We start from the raw sequence: 24,879 nt of genomic DNA on the forward strand, positions 1-24,879 counted from the left end.
AACTCTGGTTGTCAAGCATTGGTGAGGGACAAACACACACACACACACACACACACACACACAATGGGCTTCTTTCAGTTTCCATCTACCAAATGCACTCAGAAAGCTTTGATTGGCCTAAGGCTAAAGAAGACATTTGCTCAAGGTGCCACGCAGTAGGACTGAACCCAGAACCTTGTGGCTGGGAAGTAAACTTCTCACCTCACAGCCAGCCATGCCACACTTTTATTCAGAACTGACACATTTTTCTTAATTCCAACTGCAGTAACCCAATAATGGCTTCTAACTGTGACTCCCCAGTCATCACACAACAGAAACATGGAAATTAACAAAAATAAGTCTTTTTGTTGAGTTAATTTGTCTGTTCCCTTTCTGTACTTGGTAAAAAGCCATTAGTTGAAGAGGACTACCCTTGACCTTTGTCGACTGGAAATGTTACAGTTGTGATAATTACAATTGTAGAGGGAGAGTAACAGTTGAGCTGTGGGCCCTTCACCATTTTAGTTCCATTTCTCAATGTCTTTTAGTTTATGCCTCACTGAGCTCATCTCTTTTTTGCATCCTATCATCCCTTACAAATTAATGGTCACGTGTCAGTTTGTCATTCTTCATGGACATTCATGAGAAGCAAAATCTATATATATATATATATATATATATATAGAGAGAGAGAGATAGATAGATAGATTGATAGATATATAAATGCAGATGACGCTGTGTAATAAGAAGTTTACTTTCCAACCACATGGGGGTCTGGGTTCAGCCCGACTTCATGGCACCTTGGGCAAGTGTTTTCTGCTATAGCCTTGGAGTGGAATTTAGTAGGCAGAAACTGAAAGAAGCCTGTCATATATATGTCTGTGTGTCTTTTTATCTGTGTTTGTCTCCCACTACCACTTGACAACCGATGCTGGTGTTTATATCCCCATAACTTAGTAGTTCAACAAAAGGAACCAACAGAATAAGTGTCAGACTTAAAAAGAAAAAAAGAAACACTGGGGTCGAGTTGTTTGACTAAAAATTCTTCAAAGCAGTGCTCCAGCATGGCCACAGTATTGCGACTAAAACAAGTAAAAACTAAAAGATATCTATACATATGTATTTGGTGTATTTATGTTAAAACGGATTTTTTCTCTCTTTTGATATTATTTTCATTGAAAAGAAAAACAAAAGCACTTTCCTCTCTCGTATTTTATGTTGCATATGACTCTCTCTCTCTCTCTTGTTCTCCTATCCATGTTCTCTCTTTATCTCAGTCCTTCTTTCCTTCCTTACTTTCTCTCCAACTTCTCTCAACCATTTTTTTCTCTGATTCTGTCAATTCTTTTTATGCTTTCCCCCCATTTCACGCCCTTCTTCCCCTCTATCATTCTTTCATCTATATTTTATTTCCCCCACTTTTTTTCTCACCTTATCCTTCAGTTACCGCAATGAAGACCAGGCACAAGGCAGCATCTCCGTCCGTAGAAGATTTGATAACTGACAGTACAGACAATGAAGAATCGCAGCCTGTGAGTATACCAGACGAGCCCCAAGTCGAGACGTCTGCCACGAGTCAAAAGCGAACTGTCCAAGATGGTCGCGCCCTTATGCAAGGTTCCACGTCGTAAGCAGCAATTATGAAATTATTTATTAATTATCATTGGTTTGTTTGCATGTTTGTTTCAATGAGTTTGTGTGTGTGTGTGTTGTATAAAACTTTGGCAGAGCACAGATGAGGAAAAGCAGAAAGGAGGTCTAACAATTTATTAATTAGGCCAGTGGTTCTCAACTGGGGTCCATATAAACCCTAGAGCTCCATATATGATGTTTTGGGGTTCACAGAAGTAAAATGCATTTATGGCAAGAAATAGCTGGGTTTCTTTCTCCATTGTTTTACGTAGTTCTTTATACGTTTCTGGCAGAGAGTTGCAAACACACACAAATGAGTGTGTGAAAAACAAAATAAGAATTTTGAAAGAAATATCTTTAAAATAGAAGTCAAAGGGGTCCAAAAGTAAAAAAAAAAAAATGTTGAAAACCAGTGGATTAGATAAAAGATAGCATAGAGCTTAGTGAGTTCTGAACCTGGTTATTGTCAAATGAATGAGTGTTTCATCCGTTTGTTGTAATGGGTTCAACTTGTCCTCTGCGTTTTGTTTGGAAAGGTTTTGGACTTTGTTGGTCAGATTTGTTCTTGATGCACTGAATAATATCGACTGGGCTCCAAACAACTTGCAAACAATGCACTGATAGAGTTAGAAGTGACAAACAGTTTGCAATAGAGTCCCAATAAGCAATATATTATGGGCTTCATCAGAAACGGCAGAGGAAAGATAAAGTCTTGAAAGTTTTGTTTTATTGTGGTTGTTGTTGGATAGACTTGATTATACTGATTGGGTAAACTTGTAACAAAGTGATAATGAATCTAATGAAGTGTTTGACTGATGTGTCTCAGCCTGTCTTTATTTGGGGACATACAGTCATATGTCTGCTTTTAAAAACATCTGGGTGTTTATTGAGTACAATTTAACTGGTGCAGATACTCTGTATATCTTTTTCCAGTATATTGTGTTAGGGAGGGTTTCTTGATGTAGGCTAGAAAACCCAGAGGTCACAGGTGTTAAAATATGACATCAAGACTTAAAGAAGTGGTTATATGGATGAATGCCCAAGTTATTAAAATGCCTACATGCTCTTTTATCGGCAGTTTAAAAAATCTGCTGTGTTTCATTCTGTCTCTTGGCTGGACACTATGTCAGACTGAGTTCACTTAACAGATTAAACTGAGCATCAGATCTGTGAATGATACCTGGAATAGAATGGCATCAATCCAGGGTAAGATTTGGTACTTCGTGTTTGTGTGTGTAGAAGTGTGTGTGATTTGATTTCTTCGTGTATTAAAAGCAGTGGTTGCACATCTACTCACCTCATTCTCCTGTTTCTATGTCTGTTGCAGCAACATGTCGTCCATTATGAATTTTTTGAAAGGAAACATTGGTACAGGTCTTTTGGCATTACCATCAGCTTTCAAACATTCAGGATTGTGGGTAACTATCACACTAGATTTTTTTCTTTTCTTTTTTGTTTTTGTTAACCTTCATATAATTCTTAAGGCAGTGAGCTGGCAGAATCATTAGCTTGCTGGGTAAAATGCTTACAAGCATTTTGTCCATCTTTATGTTCTGGGTTCAAATTGTGCCAAGGTCAGCTTTGCCTTTCATCCTTTCGGGGTCCATAAAATGAGTACCAGTTGAGCACTGGGGTTCTTGTAATCAACTTACCCCCTCTTACCCGATGCCAGTGCCAACTGACTGGCACCCGTGCCGGTGACATGTAAAGAGCACCATTCGAGTGTGGCCAATGCCAGTGCTGCCTGACTGGCTCCCCGTGGCTGGTGACACATAAAAAAGCATCCTCTACACTCCTGGAGTGGTTGGCATTAGGAAGAGAATCCAGCTGTAGAAACTTTGCCAAATCAGATTGGTGCAGCCTCCTGGCTTGCCAGTCCTCAGTCAAACCGTCCAACCCATGCCAGCATGGAAAGTAGACATTAAACGACAATGACAACGATGATGATGATGATGATGATATATATATTAGTTGCTGGTAGGGACTCTGTATTTAATTTTTGTAACCATAATACACTACCAAGTGTTTCGAAAGATTTTTAGTCAGAACTGTGTTGTATTATTGTGTTGGCAGTGTGACTCAATCCCTTTTAAGTTCTCTCTACAGATTAGAGCCAGAACTGAAAGTTACAATGTTTCATATACGAATATGTCCATGTAAACAATGCAGTTGAAGATAGAAAAATCAGTGATGGGTGTAGATGCATATTTCCAAACCTGGGCACCAAACCATTAATCCATTAATTGTTAACAAATTTAATATTTTCATTAACGATTTAGCTTAACTTTGAAAATCATTATCAGACTAATTAACTTCTATTACATTTAACTTCCATTAACTCATGGCAACTTCAGTTAACTTCCATTACCTTCAATTCCATTGAAGTCATTAGATTTTATAGTTTTGGTACTTTTTAAAGGTGTTTTTAGAGCAAAAACTGATTTTGGGTTTTTTTTTCCTATAATAAAAACTAATATTAGCAATTTATTGATAACTTCCATTTACATTTTTAACGAATCAACTGATTCACAGTTAACAAAGTTAACTTTTCGATTTGCATATTTCAAGAATGTGTTTAATATATACATACATACACACACACACACACACACACAAACACACACACACACACACACAAACACACACACACACACAAACACATACACATGCTTTGATAGCTTTAAAACAATTTTGTAATGTTTAGAAATCCAGTTATTTAGAGCAGATAAAGTAAGGCAGAATAGATTATTTTCATAACGGATAAAAGCAAGACTGATAGGTGAGGTTGTAGAATTTGGTAGCAATGAAAAATTGGTGACAATAAATTCTATATCTGTGAAACTATTGCCTCTTAATGAATGTAGAAACAACATGTTGAGGTTATTAATAATTGTGATTATAAAAGGTAAAAAAAGGTAAAGAATATAATGGAGAAATATGATTAGGATGAATCGAAGCAGAACTTGTAGATTAGTGGATTATTAAGCGAATACAATAAAGTAATGCCAGAAATATTTACAAAGAACAATGTGGAAATATAAGAGGAGTTACATAAGCAAAAACAAAAGAAATCTGCAGAAGAAACCAGTTGGGCAAAATTATAAGATGAACCTGGACAATACAGGTTCAATTCACAAAAATGGTAGTCATTCATCATCATCATCATCGTTTAACGTCCGCTTTCCATGCTAGCATGGGTTGGACGGTTCAACTGGGGTCTGGCAAGCCCGAAGGCTGCAACAGGCCAGTCAGATCTGGCAGTGTTTCTACAGCTGGATGCCTTTCCTAATGCCAACCACTCCGAGAGTGTAGTGGGTGATTTTATGTGCCACCGACACAGGTGCCAGTCGAGGCTGGCAGACGGCCACGCTCGGATGGTGTTTTTTATGTGCCACCGACACAGGTGCCAGACGAGGCTGGCAGACGGCCACACTCGGATGGTGCTTTTTATGTGCCACTGACACAGGTGCCAGACGAGGCTGGCAGACGGCCACACTCGGATGGTGCTTTTTATGTGCCACTGACACAGGTGCCAGACGAGGCTGGCAGACGGCCACACTCGGATGGTGCTTTTTATGTGCCACCGACACAGGTGCCAGACGAGGCTGGCAGATGGCCACGCTCGGATATGGTGTTTTCTTATGTGCCACCGACACAGGTGCCAGACGAGGCTGGCGAACGGCTACGATCGGATGGTGTTTGTTACGTGCCCACCGCACGGAGGCCAGTTGATGCGGTACTGGCTACGGTCCCGTTCGGATGGTTTTCTTATGTGCCACCGGCACTGGTACCACAAAGATACAAATTCCATTGATGTTCATCTATATTGATTTGATTCGATTTGACTTCGATTTGACTTTCCCGTGCCTCAACAGGTCTGAAGTAGAAAACAGAAAAACAAAACAAAGGAAGACATTAAAACAAAACATGTCTATGAATAGAAACATGATTAAAGACAAATGTATTTAAGACTCGGCAAAGATTATGTGCTCACACACACACACATACACACACACACGTACATATATAGGATATACATGTATACATCTACAGAAAGATAGACATCCATATATATTTATATGTATCTATATCACCCCCACCATTGTTATCATCATCATCATTTGCAACAGGCTTTAATGATGATGATGATGATACAAATACATATAAATGGCGTAAAAGCTCACAAAGCTATGATCTATACATTTGTGTAAATTTACAAAAAGTACTGCATTTACAGTAAATGCGGACATGCATATACACCCACACACACAATCACAGCCACACACAAATGTTTCAATAATTCAAATGTTTTACTTAATGTGTTTTCCTGTGCTGGTAAAGTTTTGAGATGGGATTTCTACAACCAGGTGATGCTCTTCCTATCACCAACCCTCACCTGTTTTTTAAGTAAATAATATTTTTAGTACAAAAGAAGAATTTGAAAAAAGAGTAGAGATAGCAGAGAAAAAGTTGGTAGAAAAGCTGAACCAATGCCACCAGTTGCTACCTAGCCACAACTTGTGGAAGCTACATTGTAGCCAGAACCAAATGTAGTCTGAAAACATTCACTCACAAGGCATCCATGCAGGCACACACGTGTATGTGCATATATATATATGTGTGGGTGTATGGATGATGGTGTGTGGTGTGGGTGCTGGGAAGTGGTCAGTGCTAGTGTGTGTGTGTGGGGGGGGTAGAGGTGTTCCTTATGTTAGATTATAAATATTTATTCAGGTGGGAAGAGAAAAGGGTAGGGGGATAATGGTGGTGGAGTCTTTCCCACTTTATCCCCTCTTTCTGCGGATCTTCCTTTTCTGTTTCCACAGGTTGCATCCACTTTGAGCCCTTTGTACAGCTGCCTTCATCATTACGTATCACTCACCGGTCCCAGCAGAGTCTTCTCCTCTCCTGCACACTACATCTTATTCCTCTTCTCCTCTACTTGCTCTCTCAGCTTGTTTGTACTCTTCCATTTACGCTCATTAAAATTACAAAGTGCAACTTCTTCATTTCATTTGTTCTTCACCTGTTTTACAAAGAAGAACCCTGGGGTCTCACCATAGGGTCTGTTTGTATAAACAGGATAAATGTGCTTTTATTAAACATATGTAAATTGATTTACAACTTATTCCTGAACCCTGTCTCAATCAGGTGTGTGTGTGTGTGTGTGTGTATAATATACATATATATGCACCCACACTCACATGTCTACATCTGGACTTACACCCATTGTTGAAGTTTATGTTGCTAAATTGTATTTAACTTGACTCTAATTTTTAAAACAATTATGTTTTCAGGTTGGTTTTGCTGGTATATTGTTTCTAGGCTGCATAGCTACACATTGTATGCACATTCTTGTCAACTGCAGCCATAAATTATGCGAACGGTGAGCATTAAAGATAATATTTTCTGGTAAAATTAAGTTTGTGTAACTGAACAAAGTTGAGACTTTCTTGCTGTCTTCGTCTCCCTGCCCCCCAACTGACCCCTCCTTATTCTACCTACGCACTGCTAAATAAAATGCATCATAGATTTTACTTTGGTTCCTAACTCTTTGTTTTTGTTGGTTCACTGTTTAGCATATCTTACCCAAATATTCCACCTGTTTTGTGTTCAAACCAGCCAAATCGAACCTCATGCCTACCTTATTTTATCATTCTGAAAAGAAACAATCACATCATCAAAATCTTCTGGCCATGAGATAATGCCTGGTTAATTCAAAACAATGTGACTAAATAAGAGTTACATTTGACCAAGTAATCTGAACGCTAAACGGTTCACTTGTATGTACAGTTTCCTTGGTTAACTTGATAATGGACACTGCATGTTGCCATTAGCCGATGAACTGCCAACCTCCTGGTTGTGTTACCTGCTTTTCTAGCTACTCTAGCTGAAGTGAGGTCATAACACCATGCTAACAGTGGAGTTCACCTCAACACTCGTGAACTGTTCTCACTTTCAATCCATTCAGTTGTTCCTATGTAGTGTTTGATATCAACATGACAAAAAAGGAGAATTCTCGTGAGAACAGAGTGTTGTTCAACCTTGGATCAGCTCAGAGCTAGCAGACTTAAAATGAGGGACGTTCTAACCATGATCATCCTGTCTTTTATTGCAACAATGTTTGTAGGACTACACTCAGGGCTGAATTTAGATTGTGAGACCCTTGGGCCAGTAGGTTTTGGAAGCTCTTATGATTTTCCTAATTCAAGACATAATAAGAGGCCCCAAAACTCACAAGGGTCTTAATAGATTTAGAAGGACTCAGTTAAATATCAAAGGGTCCAATAAATCAAAAAAAGGGCTCAATAATTTTAAAAGAATTCTGTTGGATTTAAACAAGTAAAAAAATTACAAATTAACTGCTTATTTGTTGTAAATATATTTTTAAATTTTTAACTCCAAACTTTAGGCTTCCCTGAGTTTTAGGGATTCCCAATGCTTGGATCGCTGATCCACAGCCCATATTGGCAAAGACATCAATCTGGCTCTGACTGTGTTATCCAATATTATGTTCTTTTTTTTTAAAATTATGATAGTGAGCGATTTAAGGAAAACTTGGCTGCTATTTAGCCTGTTACGAGAAACCCCATAAAGGCTCCTGTGTTTTTGTATATTTTTAAGTGTAGTGATTGTGAATGCACTGACATATTGAGTGAGGAATAGAACAGAACACATTGCCTTTTGGGCTTTTATCATTTTAGTTGTTTCTCTCTAAACTAATCCAGTTTCATTCTGCCTCAATGTTATTTTTTATTTTATTGAAATGAAAGTTCAGCATCTTGGGCCCTCCTAAACAACTCATTGTTTGTAGTTTATTATAAAGAACTAATCTCTTGGTTTTCTTAGTACACCATTAACTCTGCCATTTGAAACTTCTTTCAAACCCCAAAAATTAAAATTGAAGAAACTAAAAGACAAATCCCAAAATATATTACTTCAGGATTTATCCTTCTTTGAAAGAAAGTTTCCATTTTGACAAGACAGAAAAAAAATTACAAAAGAAAAATTAATTTTTTATTATGTTTGATAATCTTTCAAAAATAAAAATTAATTCGATAGTTTTCATTCTCAGAATTCTAATTGGTGTCAGAAAGTCCTCTCAGTTTCCGTTGTACTTGGATCCACTTGATTCAAGTTAATAGATTAGAAGCGAAGCAGTTAGGATCAGATTTGTTATTTCAAGTGGAATGTTAATAACACTGTTTTTTTATTGTTTTTATGTCTTTGGTCAGTAAGTGTTATTTCCTATTTGCTTTTGTCAAGAAATTGAAGGAAACAATTGCTATTTCCTTCAAAGTTTGCTTTTGTGACCTGGATATCAATGTCTTGAAACTGACCGATTTTCCATTACATTTCAGACAGATTCAGTGTTGAGTTGCTGAAGCATAAATATTGTTATAGCAAATATTCCACTTAATGCCACAGATTTGCTTGTCATATGCTTGACCGTGACCACTTGAGCATTTCCCTTAGTGGCTGACAATAGGTGCATCTCTGACCATGAACAGGCATAGTGAGGGAGCATCATAGTCATGTGTTTAGAGAGATTCTTTAAGGTTTGAATTAATGTAACAAAAACAGAGTTTGAAGGAAATATTAGGCATTTTTCATTCTTTCTAGGGGTCAGCAAATAGGAAATAATATCAGTTGCTCCCCAAGGAAAAAAATCGTGTTATACAGTGTAATGGTTACTTTTATGAGTTTAGTACAAATTGATTCTATTTATGTAGACAAAGCTGGAACGTACTCAGCCTTCTTATGAAGACTGCTTGATGTATTTAATGAAGTTGGTAAGAACAATTTCAAGATAATGGTTGCAGGAAGACCTTAGACTAAAGTGTTTCAGAAATGTGTCCTGGGAGGAAAGACTGGGGAGTGTACCAGTGAGCAACTCCATGATATTCAGTGAAGTAATATTTTTTTTAATGTAATCTAGGATGTATGTGGAGTAACCACACCATGCCCTCTGTGGGTCCTTTCTGAACTTTGAATGGAGTGAGTAGTTGTTGGGGCTGAAGTATTTTCTGACTCTGGTGGCAAGAAAGTGTGAAGAGAGCTGAACAGCAGGGGGTCTTCAGAAAAGAATCACTCTTCAAGCAAGTGTTTTGACCCTTAACTTCTTATATTCTAAAGAGGTGTGGGGAGCCACATCCAGGTCATGGCTTTTAGGTGCCCTTTTGCTGACACTTTTTAATCACTTGGATATCAGAGATTTGCACATTTAAACTACTTTGAGTGGTTTAAATGCAGTTCGATTTTATCTCAATGTCATTTTATATTATTGAAATGAAAGTTCAGCATCTTGGCCCCTCCTAAACAACTCATTGTTGGCAGTTTATTATGAAGAACTGGTTTCTTGGTTTTCTTAATACACCATTAACTCAGCCATTTGAATCTTATTTCAAGCTTAAAAGAAGGGCCAGAGTTTGTGGTGCAGTCTTTGCATAGTTGCAAGTGTGCATATTTGAGAAGAGATGTTCAATGATAGTAAAGCCAACCATTTTTAGCCAAGTTGAAGCTTCCACGTCTATGTGCAGTGAAGGTAGTTGATATGAAGGTTTTCTCTGTAGGAATACTGCTTATAGTCGAGGAGTAAAGGAAGGGAATATCTTGTGAAGTTGTTGAAGATCCTTTTGGCAACAGATGTAAAGTATCTGCTTCAGTTTGAGAGCCAGGAAAGCTTGTGGGCTGTGCAGTGCACAAAAATATCCTTTGTGCTTGGCATAATGTCTTGTAGAAGCTGCAGAGCTGGGCAAAGCTCTTCCAGTTTATAGGTGTCAGTTAAAACATACATTTTCTTTACAAGTAGAGACACAACAGGTTATATCATATGTTGTGTGGTGTTGTTATGTTTAATTAATCAACTCCATTCCATTGTAAGCTCAAGTGAACCTTTGCTGCTGTCATTGTTCACCTCATTCACTAACCTAAATAACCCTTTTTTTTTATTTTCGGCCCCAGAACATCTTCAGTAACTATGGATTACCCTGATGTCATGGAGAGCTGTTTGCAAACTGGACCGCCTGCACTTCGACGTTTTTCACGAGCATTCAGGTAAGAGAAGCTTCAAAATGGTTTTATTTTTGAACTAAAATTCTGAAAATTACTGCCAAATTGAGGACTGACCTTTCAAATTTGTTATTCTTCATCATCATTGCCACCACCACCACCACCATCATCATTGTCATCATCATCGTATGTTTTGAGTTCAAATTCTGCAGGAATTGATTTTCATCCCTTATTGTCAATAAAATGAAGAGGCTGTCAAATATTACAGCCAATATAATTGACCAGTCTCCTCCCACACACACAGGCACATTACAAAAATAGGATTATGGCCTTCCATGTTTGTTAGAAATTATTGTTATTAGTATTACAATTAGTATTACAATTAGTATTACAATTAGTATTACAATTAGTATTACAATTAGTATTACAATTAGTATTACAATTAGTATTACAATTAGTATTACAATTAGTATTACAATTAGTATTACAATTAGTATTACAATTAGTATTACAATTAAGACAGTGAGCTGACAGACTTGTTAGTCTGCTGGACATAACACTTAACAATATTTCATCTGTCTTTATGCTCTGAGGTTGACTTTGCCTTTCATTCCTTTTGGGGTTGAGGAATAAGTACCATTTGAACACTGAGGTCAGTGTAATCAACTCATCCCCTCCTCCAAAATTCCAGGCCTTGTGCCCATTAGTAGAAAGGATTATGACTTTTATTATTATTATTAGGGCGGTCAACTGGCAGAATCGCTTGCTGCCAGGAAATGCTTTCTGAGATTTGTTCTGGCTTTTAACTTTCTGAGTTCAAATTAGACCAAGGTCAACTTTACCTTTTGTCCCTCCCCTCCAGACTTGTTAAAATACGGTGCCAGTCAAGTGTTGGGTTTTGAAGCTTTTGACTGACCCCTCCCCTCAAAACAAATTGCTGGCCTTGTGCCTGAATCTGTTGTTGTTGTAACTTCCAGTTTTTCCCTCACTGAAATCAGTTGAGAAAATTTGCAATCTTGCGACCAATGCTACTCAATTTTCAGTTTCTAAAATGTTTTGGATATTGTTGTGTGGTAAGGTTCAGTCCTACTGTGTCTTCTACTGTAGCCTCAAGCCAACTAAAGCCTTGTGAGTGGATTTGGTTGACAAAATCTGAAAGAAGCCCATCGTGTATACATATATGAATATGTTTGTGTGTGTGTGTCTGTGTATGTATGTTTGTATCTGTCTACCCCTAACACCACCACCACTTTACAGCCAGTGTTGGTGTGTTTACATCCGTGTCACTTAGCAGGTTGGCAAAAGAGATTAACAGAATAAGTACCAGGCTTTAAAAAAACTACTGGGAAAGATTCATTCAACTAAAAAATTCTCCACAGTGGTACCCCAGTATGGCCACAGTGTATTGAGTGAAACAAGTAAAAGCTAAAAGATTTCTTTGGTTTACTTTCTTCCAAATCAAATGAGACGACTTTTGGGACAAGTTGACCTTTCGGACAAGTTGACCTTTCGGACAAGTCAAAGCAACAACATGCATTATGTTGTTGTTGTTATTTTCATTGTTTGGTTTCAGTTCTGACTTAGTGAGCTTATTTTTCTTAAATCAAAGGTGTTCCAGCCATGACCCTCCAATAGTACATGAAGAAATACATTTTTTAATGTGATTTTCTTTTTTCAAGATGGTCTGAGAGAGAATTGGTTGTTATTTCTTGCAGGTTGGTCATTTAAAAGCTCCTTTGTTGGATGAATTGACACAAACTGTCAAATACTGGACTAAATTCAAATAGAATTACAATAATTCATTGGAGTTTTCCTGTTTTGTTTTTGTTATTTTTTATGATATTAAGATTATTGACAAAACCTATGAATGCTTCAAAATGCATTTATGGAAGCCAGAAACCAGATGCAATCTAATTACTTAATTGCTGTTTCCTTTAAATGATTAAAATTCAAATGTCTTTTTTCACTTTCAAAAACAGAAATGTCCTGTGCTGGTGCCACGTAAAAAGCATCCAGTCCACTCTGGTGATGATGATGATGATGATGATGGTGAGGGAGAGAGAGGATAACTGTGGGATAAGTTTAAACTAAATGCCTTTTAGTATTTAATTCTTTGTTTTGAGTTCAAATTTGATTTCCATTCCTCATGAATTGTTAAGAGAATTACCTGACATCTATCAGGGAAGAATGAGTTAATTCATTCTGCTTACTCCATTTAAAATATGCAGCCTTGTGAACCCCCCTCCCCCAACCATACCAGTAAACTACAAGGGTCCCTTCCAACTGAACCTACTCTTTGTTTACAAATAATCATTAGCGAAATAAGAAATGATTTCTCTTTTTTGTTTTTCTTTTTCTTTGCAGGATTGCCATCAATATTTTTATCCTGATCACCCAGTTTGGTTTCTGTTGTGTCTATGTGGTGTTTGTGGCCGAAAACATTTCAGACGTGAGTAGAATTTGTTGGTATTGCAGTGAGGGGTGTGTGCATTACTTGCATTGTGTTCATAAGGCTGTGTTGCATGGATTGCAGCATTTGTACTTCATAATCAATGATAGTCAAGATTTCATTTGGGGAAAGAGTTGCTCCCAACAAATATGCAAAATGTGGAAAAGTCTACAGAAGCTGTTCTTTTGACCATTTAGCATTTCAATCAATCATATCTGGGAGTCCACATACTCTGCCTGTTTTCTGTTCAAATTGGCCAGATCCAGCCTCTCACACCTGCTCCAGAATGTGATTTTGAAAATAAACAATCACATCATCAAAATCTTGAAGCTATGAGATAATGCAGGATTAATTCAAAATAACGAGAATAAATGAATAAATAATTGACATGTTTGACAGAATACTCTGAATAGAAAGAGTTGATGTAAGAAACAGGCAAAAATACCCCTGACCAGACAACATCGATTTGATGGAGGGAGTGAGCTAATTGTACAACACAGACATTCGATCACTATAAACAAGTCATTTGGCAAAAAGCTGAATGCTCCTATGTCATTTTTGATGAGAGAGTCCATTACTCCTCCTCCTCCTCCTCCTTCTTCTTCTTCTTCTTATTATTATTATGCAAATGGCAGGAGATAGACAGAACTCTTAGTTTGTAGGACAAAATGCTTCATAGTACTTAGTTATGACAGCCATTGTAAAATTTGCATTTCATAATCTTTGTGATTGATGTTTTTCAACTATTTTTAGCCTATGGACCCCTTTGATTCCTAGTTTACTCTGCTGGACCCCATTCAATGTTTAAAAAGTCTTATTATATTTTTATAACGAAATATTATTAGGAACTGTATAAAAAAAAGATTGTTAAAATGTTTTATGTATTGTAAGAAGCATAACCAATTTGTTGCTTGTGAATTTTAACAACAAAATCTTATGTGGACCCCAGTTGAGAACCGTTGTAAAGAATCAGACAAATCCTGGGATCGATTGACTAACCCTCTCCCCTCCACTGAAATCCTGTCTTTATTCATTGTTTCTGTTTCCCTTTTCAGGTGGTTGATGTCTTCCCTGTGGCGCACTGGGACAATATTTCCTATATGTGGCTCATCAGCATCTTTCTCATCCCTTACTGTTTTATTCGAAACCTAAAAACCTTGGCTGTCTTCTCATTGTTGGCCAACATCATCACCATCATCGGACTGGTCATCATCTACCAGTATATCGTACAGCATCTCCTGCCAATGTCTCAGGTGCAACTGTACACCAGTTTCTCCCAGTTACCAATGTTCTTCGGTATTGCTGTCTATTCTTTTGAAGGTATCAGTTTGGTAAGTCACACACACACATGCACACACACGCACACACACATACACACACACACACACACACACACACACACCACACACACACACACACACACACTAGTGGCCTGGTGGTTAGGGTGATGCACTCACAATTGCTCAGTCATGGGTTTGATTCTCGAACCAGCTGATACATTGTGTTCATTAGCAAAAACACTTCATTTCATGTTGCTCCAGTCCACTCAGCCGTAAATGGGTCACCCATGCGATGGAATAGTCTTTTGATCAGGGCTGAATTTTAGCCTGGTCCACCTAGCCAGCAAGAAGGTGGCATCATTTGAAAGCTAAAATGATGCAGAACACATTGTAACCAAGTGAACAGTGACCAGTGATGTATAACAACACCAGATAATCTGGCCAGACATGTGATTATATATAATTTCATTTTTTGAAAATAGGTAGTTACAATTTTTTTCAATGACTTTTGTCAATGTTATGACTTTTTATTTTGACATTTGATAGCCGTTACTTTTAGCTTACTTTAGAAGCAAATTGTGTGTAATTTTGTTTACAGCTATTAGTTCAGTTTCAGTTTTAATAAAGACGAACATTTTTGCCATATTTTGCTTTTTTATTTCCGTAAAGGCAAGAAAGTTGCTGAGGCTGACAAAGAGATTCTTGAAGTTTATGGTGTTGATTGCTCAACAGAACACACAAGTCAGAAAAGGTTTAAAAAGTTCCATTCAGGAGATTTTTCACTCAAAGGTGACCAATGTTCAGGTTGACCTATTGAAGTTGATGATGACTGAATCAAGGCCATAATTGTATCTGATTGTCATATAACTGTGCGAGAGATTGCAGAGAGGTTAAAGGTATCACACGCAACAATTGAAAATCACTTAAAATGTCTTTGACTGGTTAAGAAGCTCGATTTTTGGGTTCCACATGAATTGAAAGAGATTCACTTAACACAACGAATCAATATTTGCGATATGCATCTCAAACGCAATGAAATCGAACTTGTTTTAAAACGAATCATCACTGGTGATGAAAAATGCACTGCCTACAATAACATCAATCAAAGACGATCATGGTCCGAGCGTAATGAATGAGCACAAGCCACAGTGAAAGCTGAATTGCATCAAGAAAGGTCATGCTGTCAATTTAATGGGATTACAAAGGTGTTCTGTCTTTTGAGCTCCTTCTAAGGAACCAAACGATCAATTCAGATGTTTGTTGTCAACAACTAAAAATGGCCAGAATTGGCAAATTGTAAAGGAAGTGTGTTCTACCATGACAACGCTAGACTACACATGTCTTTGCTAACTCGTAAAAAATTATTGGAGCTTGGTTGGATGATCACATCCACTATATAGCCCTGACCTTGCACCATCAGATTACCATTTATTTTGAAGTTTGCAAAATTCTTTGAATGGTAAAACTTTCAATAATGATGATGACCTGAAATCGTATTTGTTTTAGTATTTTGCTGATGAAGACCAGAAGTTCTATGAACATGGAATTACCAAAAAGATGGCAAAAGGTCATCGAACAAAATGGAAAATATTTGATTAAAGTTCGTTCTTTGTATGAAAAAAAATGACTTATTTCACACTAAAAAACCAAAATTCCTTCCTTGCTAATCCAATATGTGAATATATATATATATATATATATATATATAATATATATATATATATCAGATAGGAGTGGTGCAAGAGAGCAACATGTTTAACTAATTGTATCTGCATGTTTAGAGAATAAATCACTAATTTGTATGAAAAACAATAGCTTAAGTTATTTAGGATAGTTTTATATATATGTATATATAGACATGTATGTATAGTGTTTTATATATATATACAGAAACAAACACACACAATCTGGTGACCCTCCCCTCTGTGCATCCAACACAGACATTCATACACACAATCTCTCTCTCTCTCTCTCATATCCTAGTCATAACATGTCCAATGTTATCTCTTGTATTTACTGAAAAAAGTAAACTATGTTACTTGTTGACTAAAAATTGTTTTTTTTTCTCTTGGTAATACAATCATTTCTTTGTTGAAATTTTAATGATCATTAAATGACTTAATTGTTTTTCATACTTATTAGTTATTCTCTAAACGGTTAAATATGTTGCTCTTTTGTGCCACTTCTATTGAAATTACGTTTGTTCACACACACACACGCATGCACTTATTCACACACACTCTCTCCCTCTCTTTCTCCCCCTCTCTCTTTGACAAACTTAAACATTTTATTTATTTTTTCAGTACTTTTTTAGTTTTTCTTTTTATCTTTATAATTTGTAGAAATTTCCTGACAACATTTTCTGAAATTTTCTTTCTTTTACTCCACATTTCAATTCGTCTCTCATCTTCTTGGCTTCAGTTTCCTCTAACAGCAACAACAACAACAAAAGGCTTTTCATAGCTTTTCCTCTGCTAAACTATTTCCCAGTCAAGTGCATCATGTCACAATCTTTCCCCTTCTTCCTCTGCATCCTCCCCCACCTCACCAATCCCCTCACCATTGTTTCCTTGTCTTTCTGGATCTTTCCCTTCTTCTCCATCCCTATATCACCCACACACCACATTCCATTGCTCTTCTCAATATCCCTCACAGGTTCCATTCCCACCAATTCTCTGCATTTTCTCTCCACAATGTGGTCTGGATGCAACAGCAGTGGTGGGGGTCACCAGGTAACTGGCAAGACAAAGATCCTTTGAGAGGGGATGGGGACATTGGAGGAGGTTACAGTGCAACAGAGGGATAGAAACGGGTGTTTTGCTGTAGAGGGAGGGGGGTACATGGTTACTCAGTTGGAAAGAGAGAGTGAAAGAGAACAGGAGGGTGAGAGTGCAAGAGAGAGAGAGTGGTGAAGTGCCAAGGCCATACCCCCAAGCTCAGAATATAAATGGGGTGGTAGAGTATTGTCAAGGATGCATGAATAGGGAGTAGGGACTTCACATGAATACGAAGAGTGTTGGGGTGGGTGAAACATGGGTCTATAGAGGAGGTGGGGGACAACAAAGTAGCAATGATACAGTGAGGACAGGGTTGGGGAGCAAGCGATAAGCAAAGTGCAGAGAAAGAGGAAATGTGAGGAAGAGAAGAGATATAGTTTGATTTGTTGGGGTAGGATGTGCGAAAAATTTTCTTTTTGTTGTTACATGTAGTTGGAACACACAGTGTTCCCAGAACTCAGTTTTGCTGAGGTGGGCAGGTCTTCTCTAGAACCTCATATCACCAGACATCTCTCGGTCTATTGTCATCCCCTCCATGAGGTCCAACATCCTGAGATCATCCCATGTCTTCCTGGGTCTCCCTCTTCTGCAGGTGCCATCCACTTTCAGCAATCAGCACTTCTTTATACAGCTATCTACATTCATACGCATCTTATGTCCAAACTAACATAGTTTTCTCTCTTGGATGCTGCATCCGATTCCTCTTCTGCCCAACTTTATCTATACATTTACACTTTGTCATACGTGCACACTGATGTTGCACATCCAACAGAGCATACTACCTTCATTCCTCTCCAGTCTACGCATGTCCTCTGCATTCAGAGCCCAGGTCTCACTACCATGGAGTATAACCATTTGTACACAAGCATCATACAATCTACCTTTCACTCTGAGAGAGAGAATCTTTTTGTTGCCAACAGAAGTAGTAGCTCTCTGAACTTCCTCCATCCTACTCTTATTCTTGCAACAATATTTTCAGAGCATCCTTCACCATTATTAATTTGGCCACCTAGGTAAACAACCTTGAGAGAGCCTCCAGAGCATTTGCAAAAGTCCGATTCCCTTGTATCCTTACTGATTGTTTCCCCATATCTAATAACTTTCCTCTTGTTTTCGCTTTCATGGTTTCACTCACATCCCTCACTGTATTTCTCTTTTTCTTTCCTTCTAACAAGGTTCTTCCTATTGAAAACAAAATGAGAAATCCACAAGATTTCCCTGGTTGGACAGGAATTCTAAATCTTGGAATGACCATTGTGGTTTGCCTCTATGCATCACTTGGCTTCTATGGTTATCTCTCTTTCGCTGATAGTATTGAAGGAAGTATAACATTAAATCTACCATCAAATTGGTGAGTTGTTTACTTTATTCATAATAACTTTTTGTCATTTTTCTTTTCATATTATATAATATTATATACATATACATATATATGTATATATATATATGAGCATGCACATACTGGGTCATCCCATAAATAATGTGGTTTTTTCAATTGCATGAACTAAAAGTTGGAGGGGGACTGGATAAACTACCTGCATCAACTTGTTATAAAAGCAGGTAGAAATTTTACCTTGTCCTTATTCTTAGTGCAAGTTTTGAAGAGTGCTGTTCAATTTTAACAGCTATTTTTTCAAAGCTATAATGGAAGTGACAAAGGAGCATATTTGGTATATATTTTGCTTAATGAGTTCAATAAAGGCACCAACACAATGCAGAGTGCAAGGAGTATTAATGCAGTGTATGGGGATCGGACAATAAGTGAATGCCAGTGTCAATGAGGGTTCCAGAAACTCTGAGCTGGAAACTACAGCCTGGATGATGATCCCTGTCCTGGAAGATCTGTAGATCCTACAAACTGTGGTGGAACAAAATCCCATTGTAACTGTTGAGGAACTAGCAGAGAAGCTTAGATTTGGTCAGTCAACCATTCATTGACACCAGTGTACCATTGGAAAATGACCCTCTTTGGATTCAAGACAAAAGGTGTTCTTCCATCAGGATAATGCTTGGCTACATACAGTGAGGATGACATTCGAAAGGCTGGAGCAGTTTGAATGGGAAATGATGCCCCACCTACGATATTTGCCAGGCATTGCCTCTTCTGATTATTGTTTATTCTGCAGTCTTCAAAATCATTTGGAAGAAAAACAATACGAATTCTGTAGATGAGGTCAGAACAGTTCTGGAGGATTATTTTTTGTCACGGACAAGGGAATTTTGTAAGAGGGGCCTTGCAAGTCTATCAGATTGATGGAAGGGCATTGTAGAAAATGAGTGAGAGTATATTTTAGATTAAAAAAGAACTTTGTTTACCTTAATTTAGAAAAATAGAAGAAATATAAAAAACTGCATTATTTATGGGATGACCCAATGCACACACGCACACACACAAACGTGACTCAGAAGCAGTGGTATATAAATCTATTTGTTTATTCTGTCAAAGGGGAGATCACTGCAATGAATCATTTGTATGGTGTTCAATTGACCTTCATTGGTTTTTATTGTATCCATGGTGATCATCATCATCATTGTTTAACGTCCGTTCTCCATGCTAGCATGGGTTGGACAGTTCGACCGGGATCTGGGAAGCCAGAAAGCTGCACCAAGCTCTGGTCTGTTTCTACACCTGGATGCCCTTCCTAACGTCAACTACTCTGTGTGCCACTGGCACAGGTGCCAGGCGAGGCTGGCAAGGGACATGGGATGGACTCACTTGTCCTGCCGGGTCTTCTCATGCACAGCAAATTTCCAAAGGTCTCAGTCGCTAGTCATTGCCTCGGTGAGGCCTAATGTTCGAAAGTCGTGCTTCACTACCTCGTCCCAGGTTTTCCTGGGTCTACCTCTTCCACGGGTTCCCTCAACCTCTAGGGATTGGCACTTTTTCATACACCTATCTTCATCCATTCTTGCCACATGACCATACCAGCGCAATCGTCTCTCTTGCACACCACAGCTGATGCTTCTTAGGTCCAACTTTTCTCTCAAGGTGCTTACACTCTGTCGAGTATGTACACTGACATTACACATCCATCAGAGCATACTGGCTTCATTTCTCATGAGCTTACGCATGTCCTCAGCAGTCACGGCCCATGTTTCACTGCCATGTAGCATGGCTGTTTGTACACATGCGTCATACAGTCTGCCTTTTACTCTGAGTGAGAGGCCTTTTGTCACCAGCAGAGGCAAGAACTCCCTGAACTTTGCCCAGGCTATTCTTACTCTAGCAGTTACACTTTCAGCACACCCACCCCCACTACTGACTTGGTCACCTAGGTAACAGAAGCTATCAACTACTTCTAGTTTTTCCCCCTGGTGATAAGCCAATAAAACACTTCTATTTAAATTATGCAGATTACTCCAAGCCATCTTTGGTAGATTACTCCATCTACCAAATCCACTCACAATGCTTTGGTTGGCTCAAAGCTATAATAGAAAACACTTGCCCAAGGTGCCTTGCAGCAGTACTGAACCCAGAACCATGTAACCATGTAGTTGGACGCAAGCTTCTTACCACACAGCCCTACTTGCACTGTTTATAAAGACAGAGCACCCATCCCCTTGATGTAGCAATGATGTTAGCATGAATGTCCTTGAGGGCTAAGCTCCTTTACTGCAGGTACTTGATAACACCACGATGCCAAATTTTGTTCATTTTCAAGAGAATTCAATACCATTTACTTTTGAAGTCTTCTTTGTACAGTCAGGTATCAGTTTACCTAGAAAGAAACAATGAACTTATTGATAAGAAGGGTTGAAATCAATGCATGAAAGATTTCACAGCTGTAGCAACTCCTTCATAGTCGGCCAATGAACTTTTCAGCCCACTTGCGTGTTTGTGTTATTTTTGTTGAGACAGTCTCTTGCTAGTCTGAATTTCACTTGGTGCTGCACAGGATCTTCAGGCAAAGATCCTGCCTACCTCCAGCTGTGACTCAAAGTAGGTAGAGAAACTGACTCAACCAAAATAAAAACATATTAACCTCTAATAGGGTATTGATTACTCCTTTTTTCTGACACTTAACACTTAATGTATGTATGTGTTTGTGCAACTCTTTGAAAATATTTTATTTTTCTACATAATTATACAAGTTTGGCTTTTTTTCTTTTTCGTTCTGTGCAGGTGGTACACAAGTGTCAAGTTGTTATTTGCAGTTTCTATCTTCATATCTTATGGTATCCAGTTCTATGTTCCAATGAACTTATTGAGTTCACCAATTCGAGAAAGATTTGGATCAACCAAGTACAGTCAAATAATCGACCATGCCTTACGAGTCATCTTAATCTGTGCATTAAGTAAGTCCATTGTGGTTTTGTGTTTTTGGTGTTGTTTCGGTTCCTTCCTATTGTTTCTCTGATTTCTTGTTAGTTATTTGTCGAAGACGACCAAAAGAGTAGGGATGATATAATGAGATTTATAACATTTTGGGGTTACTGAGAAAACTTTCGTCGTTGTGTATCCAATCAAAGACAAGTCAGTCTAATGAGGTCTTCCAACTACGATTTCTCGATCTGCGAATGGGTGTCAATATAACTCTGTCATTTAATTAAATACTTCTCAATGATGTTGTGATGTTGCAGTTTACAGTTTCTGTTCTAAATAATGACTTGGCAGAGTGTTTAGAATATGAGACAAAATGCTTCAGAATGCTACACTCAGAGTTCAAATCCTACCATGCCCTACTTAGATGCTAGACTTGACCTGTCATCTGGTTTAACATTGGGTATCTTCAGGTGAGTTGGGAGAATTCAGGTTAGCTTTCTGGTTTGAGAATGTCTTCTTGCCTTGCCACCGGTCTTAGAGGCCTTGTAACAAGCCATGGCCACTCCTCCTGACTAAAAGATAAAACAAATCAGTAGATAGAATGGTATATGACCACACCAGACGATGATAAGATATGAACCAGCAATTCTTTCATTACTAATATGGTATCCTATCCACTCAGCTAGAAAAAGGAGGAAATAAGAAACACTTGATGGGAAAGAATTTGTTTCAGCTGCATAATTAAGTTGTGAGGTGAATATATTTGTGACACATCATCATCGTTTAGCATCCGCTTTCCATGCTAGCATGGGTTGGACGGTTCAACTGGGGTCTAGGAAGCCAGAAGGCTGCATCAGACCCAGTTTGATCTGGCAATGTTTCTATGGCTGGATGCCCTTCCTAATGCCAACCACTCCATGAGTGTAGTGGGTGCTTTTTACATGCCACCGGCACAGGTGCCAGATGAGTGTGGCAAACGGCCACGATCGGATGGTGCTTTTTATGTGCCACCGGCACGGGGGCCAGGCGAGGCTGGCAACGGCCACAAATGGATGGTGCTTTTTACGTGCCGATTTTGGTTTTGCACTGCTCCATTGCTATCATCGTCGTATTATTATTATTATTATTATTACTATTACTATTATTGGTTCCTGTGCCTGTGGCATGTAAAAAGCACCCACTACACTCTCAGAGTGGTTGGCATTAGGAAGGGCATCCAGCTGTAGAAACACTGCCAGAACAGATTGGAGCCTGGTGTGGCCTCCAGGCTTGCCAGTCCCTAGTCAAACCATCCAACCCATGCCAGCATGGAGAACGGGCGTTAAACAATGATTATTATTATTATTATTATCATTATTAAGGTGGGAAGCTGGCAGAATCGTTAAGCACGCTGGGCGAAATGCTTAGCAGTATTTCGTCTGCCGCTACATTCTGAGTTCAAATTCTGCCACGGCTGACTTTGCCTTTCATCCTCTCGGGGTCAATAAAATAAGTACCAGTTTTAAGTACTGGGGTCAATGTAATTGATCATCCCCCTCCTCCACATTTCAGGCCTTGTACCTATAGACGAAAGGATTATTATTATTATTATTGCCTTTGCACAGCTTCTAATGCTGGAGATGTACTACGGTCCCAGCTGTTCGCTACCAGTGAACTAAGGTAACACCTCTTATTTTTCAAGCACCTTCCAGAGTATTCAAGCAGTTCCAAGTAGTGCTGTTTTCTGCAAGTGCTCCACCCTTATTGCAGCCCCTATTTGTTCCACATACTTCTCAAGATTTTTACTCACTGTTTCCAGGGCTCCGACAATTATTGGTACTACTGCTACCTTTCTCATCAACCGTGGTGAGCTGGTGTAATCGTTAGCACACTGGATGAAATGCTTAGCAGTGTTTCACCTGTTGCTACATTCTGTGTTCAAATACTGCTGAGGTTGACTTTTCCTTTCATACTTTCGGGGTTGACAAATTAAGTACCAGTGAAACACTGGGGTCGATATAATTGACTAGTCCCCTCCCCCAAAATTTCAAGGCCTTGTGCCTTCAGTAGAAAGGATTATTATTATTATAAATATGAATGTTGCTTTGTTTTCTTATAACTTTCAAACGAGAAAAGGAAGCATCCATAATTTTGTGATGCCTCCAAGACTGAGGGGTGGGGGACAAGAGGGAATAGATGAAGATCCCCCCCATCCCCCGAATCATGAGTTTGCTGCTAACCACTGGTTTGTTCTGTGTTTGTATTCCAGTCACTGCAAACAAAAAAGTAAAAAAACTCAAGACATTTCATTTCAGGCTCTGGGTTTGCGTTGCATTTACCAATGGCTGTTCACAGGAGAATCTCTTTCATCTGCTTTTTTTTATCCCCTGACAAACATGGCACAAGGAAAGGGAAAGAGCAGCAGCAGATGGAACCCCAAGTTATTAGATTATTCTCAAACTGGAGATTTGGGGTTCAATGCTGACTGAAATGGATTCAGATGGAGGCAGCTAAGAGCAAGGTGACCGTAATTGAGGAATTTTCCCGCCACCAAATGAATATATAAAAAAAACAAACAAACTGTATGCGATGGTATTTAATCCTGCCAAGACATTGAAGAAACCTTCATAGAGTCAACTCTCCGTTCGCCTCTCTGTGGTTGTTTGCAGTCCAAAGGAAATATCGATGGCAGTTTCAGTCTGTGGCAATTGGCATTCAATATTTTTGACTTTTCAGACCTTTGAAAAAGGGTGACCTCTACGCAGTTGATGTTTGTTGGGGAAGAGTATTCTAAACGATTGATTTATTGGGGAAAATAAAATAAATTGGAAAAGTTGGGGAATGAAACATCTGCAATACTATAGATTTTGGAGGGAAAGGTTTTTGTTGTTGTTGTTGTTGTCGTTGGTAACAGTGGTGGTACTGGCCCCAGTCATCAATATCATTGTCAAAGGAGCTGTGGCCTTTGTGATAAAATGAAAAGATGGTAAGAATGAATATGATTACAAATCATTTGGGTCATTCTCATTCCAATATGGTCTACAATATTTGTGTACCTGGCACCAGAATAGATCTGGCAGCCGTGTTGTTTTGTAGATTTTACTTCAATTCTAAATTTCATTTACCATGTCTTTCCCTGTCTTTGATTCGTTCACTCACTCTCTCTTTTTTCTTTGCCCTTGTTCACCAACAGCCGGATTTGCATCCTGCATTCCTCATCTGGATCTCTTGATAGCACTGATCGGAGCGTTTGCCAGCAGTGGATTAGCACTAATCTTTCCACCCATCATCGAGATGATCACTTACTCTGCCGAAGGGGAACAACTAACAAAACTGACGATTGCGAAGAACATTTTCATCTTATTCATCGGTGTAACAGGGTTTGTGACAGGGACCTACACGAGTGTCAAGGAAATCATCAATGTGTTTTAAACTGCAGACATTCAAATTGTACATATGCTCAATGACCGTGTGCAGTCATGCATACATCTGCATGCATGGGTCTCA

The 24,879-nt window shown here is 38.6% G+C and overlaps 1 protein-coding gene across 4 annotated transcripts in view; it reads left to right on the forward strand.

The window, feature by feature from the left end:
- LOC115224881 (proton-coupled amino acid transporter 1) overlaps nucleotides 1–24,879 on the forward strand; it is a 42,050-nt gene that overhangs the window by 16,967 nt on the left and 204 nt on the right. For all 4 annotated transcript variants that reach the window (XM_036513767.1, XM_036513768.1, XM_036513766.1 and 1 more), the window contains 9 exons: nucleotides 1,423–1,606; nucleotides 2,939–3,029; nucleotides 6,909–6,997; nucleotides 10,576–10,668; nucleotides 12,988–13,072; nucleotides 14,128–14,403; nucleotides 18,305–18,480; nucleotides 21,253–21,425; nucleotides 24,566–24,879. The exon at nucleotides 24,566–24,879 is cut by the window's right edge. In XM_036513767.1, the coding sequence (XP_036369660.1) occupies nucleotides 1,423–1,606; nucleotides 2,939–3,029; nucleotides 6,909–6,997; nucleotides 10,576–10,668; nucleotides 12,988–13,072; nucleotides 14,128–14,403; nucleotides 18,305–18,480; nucleotides 21,253–21,425; nucleotides 24,566–24,804 (1,406 nt within the window). In that variant the 3' untranslated portion in view covers nucleotides 24,805–24,879. The remainder of the gene's footprint in view (nucleotides 1–1,422; nucleotides 1,607–2,938; nucleotides 3,030–6,908; nucleotides 6,998–10,575; nucleotides 10,669–12,987; nucleotides 13,073–14,127; nucleotides 14,404–18,304; nucleotides 18,481–21,252; nucleotides 21,426–24,565) is intronic.

The sequence above is a fragment of the Octopus sinensis genome, linkage group LG26, assembly GCF_006345805.1.
Source record: "Octopus sinensis linkage group LG26, ASM634580v1, whole genome shotgun sequence".
NCBI classification, from domain to species: domain Eukaryota; kingdom Metazoa; phylum Mollusca; class Cephalopoda; order Octopoda; family Octopodidae; genus Octopus; species Octopus sinensis.